Source organism: Myotis brandtii, unplaced genomic scaffold (assembly GCF_000412655.1).
Source record: "Myotis brandtii unplaced genomic scaffold, ASM41265v1 scaffold1223, whole genome shotgun sequence".
NCBI lineage: Eukaryota > Metazoa > Chordata > Mammalia > Chiroptera > Vespertilionidae > Myotis > Myotis brandtii.
Window position 1 is genome coordinate 704,055 of NW_005354265.1, and position 1,698 is coordinate 705,752.

The window sequence follows — 1,698 nt, forward strand, 5'->3', positions numbered from 1 at the left end:
GGATGGTCCTGCGCAGGTGGTTGCGCTTGCGGAGGAAGTCGGGCTGCGCGTGGAGGCCGAAGCTGCCCTTGCGCAGGACCATCCGCGAGTTGTTCTTCTTGGGGCGCGCGCGGTGGCTGGTCTCCAGGGCGGCCAGGTGGGCGGCGTAGCCCTCGCTCAGGAACTGCGGAGGGGACAGAAGTCAGGCCAGCGGGGCAGGCAGGAGCCTGGTCCTGCCCCCACCCCCCAGCGTCACCCTTTATCTGGGACACCCCATCATGGGGTCTCCAGCTCTTCCGTGGAACCTGCAGGAAACTGGACGTTCTTACCATTCAAGGCTCCCGCCCCGCTTTGGACGCCTGAGCCCTCACGTCTATCTGTACCTGTGGGCCTTCCGGATCCCCTGAATCCTTGTCACGTTCACTAAAATCCCAAACTGTACGTCTCTCCCACCATCCGCCTTCCACCCGGGGGAACTTGGTCATGTTCTGGCCCGGACAATGGCCCCCTTGCCATTCCTTTCCACTGTGTGCTCAGCCTGCTGCTCGCAGTGTGGTCTGTGCGCCTGCAGCAGCAGCCTCAGGCCCCACCCCAGACTACAGATCAGAACCGGCATTTAAACAATATCCCCATGTGACCCACGAGGCATTTAGAGTTTGAGATCAGCACTGCTCCAGGGATCCCCGCTCAGGGGTCCCTCCACCTTCACACTCAGCATGGCCCCGAAAGCTCACTGCCTTCCCCTCGATCTGCTCCTCAACCTGCTTCTCCCCAAGCCGGAAACAGGATGCCCTCCTTGCCTTTCCCTTCCTGCGTCCCACACATCTGATCTGCCATTCCCGGATCCGGTCCATCTTCCTAAAAGTGCCTCTCAGACCCTCCCACCTCTCTCCCCTTCCACTGCCCTGCCACTTCCTCCCACCCACCTGCAGCCTCTGAATTGCAAACACTCCACAGACTCAGAGCCCCGACCAGCAAGGCACACGGGCCACATGCGCACTGCCACCCCCGCCCCTCTCCCACTGCCCCCACGTCACACTCGGCCAAGCTGGCACTGGCAGTTCCCAGAATACACGCGTTCTCTGTCCCCTCCGACCTTTGCTTTTGCCGCTGCCTCTGTCACTAGTGCTCCTCCAACCGCAGGCTCTTCTAGGACAAGGCCTCACACTTCTGAAAGCCGGCCTTGCTCCGAGTGCAGGGTACCTGTCCTTGTCTGGGGCCCCACCATTCTGTGCTCCCCCTTCATTCACTATGGCTCCTGCACACTGCACTGTCCTTGTCTGCACATGCTTCCACCTGCCTACTAGGCTGGATGACATGACACCGATTCCACCCGGGACTCTCCCCTCAACACAGGGCGTTTCAAGGCAGGTGTCAGCAGTATTTGCTGAATGAATGAATGAAGGAAGGAATGAGCAGATGAAGGAATGAGCAAAGAAGGGAACAACCACCTACTCCCCCTTACTCTTTCCCTGGCCCCCACTCCCCGACCCCCAGCCCCAGCCCTGGCTCCACCCACCTGGCACTGGGTTTGGTACTTCTTGGTGGGCCGGCCCACAATGAAGATCTGGGAGGGCGGCAGGCCCAGCACGCTGTAGACGGAGATGTCCTTCGTGGAGCCATAGGCAGCGCTGATCTTGATGAAGCACTGAAACACAGAGCAGCTCATGGAGGGAGAGGGCAACCCAGTCAACACCTCCCCGACCCCCCCCCCCCCCG

General features: G+C 60.9%; 1 protein-coding gene across 1 annotated transcript in view; it reads right to left on the reverse strand.

Annotated features, from left to right (window-relative positions):
• PITPNM3 (PITPNM family member 3) overlaps positions 1-1,698 on the reverse strand; it is a 73,954-nt gene that overhangs the window by 3,834 nt on the left and 68,422 nt on the right. Inside the window, exons 18-19 of the mRNA XM_014533716.1 lie at positions 1,499-1,627; positions 8-163 (exon numbers count right to left, since the gene is read on the reverse strand). Of these exons, the coding sequence (XP_014389202.1) occupies positions 8-163; positions 1,499-1,627 (285 nt within the window). The remainder of the gene's footprint in view (positions 1-7; positions 164-1,498; positions 1,628-1,698) is intronic.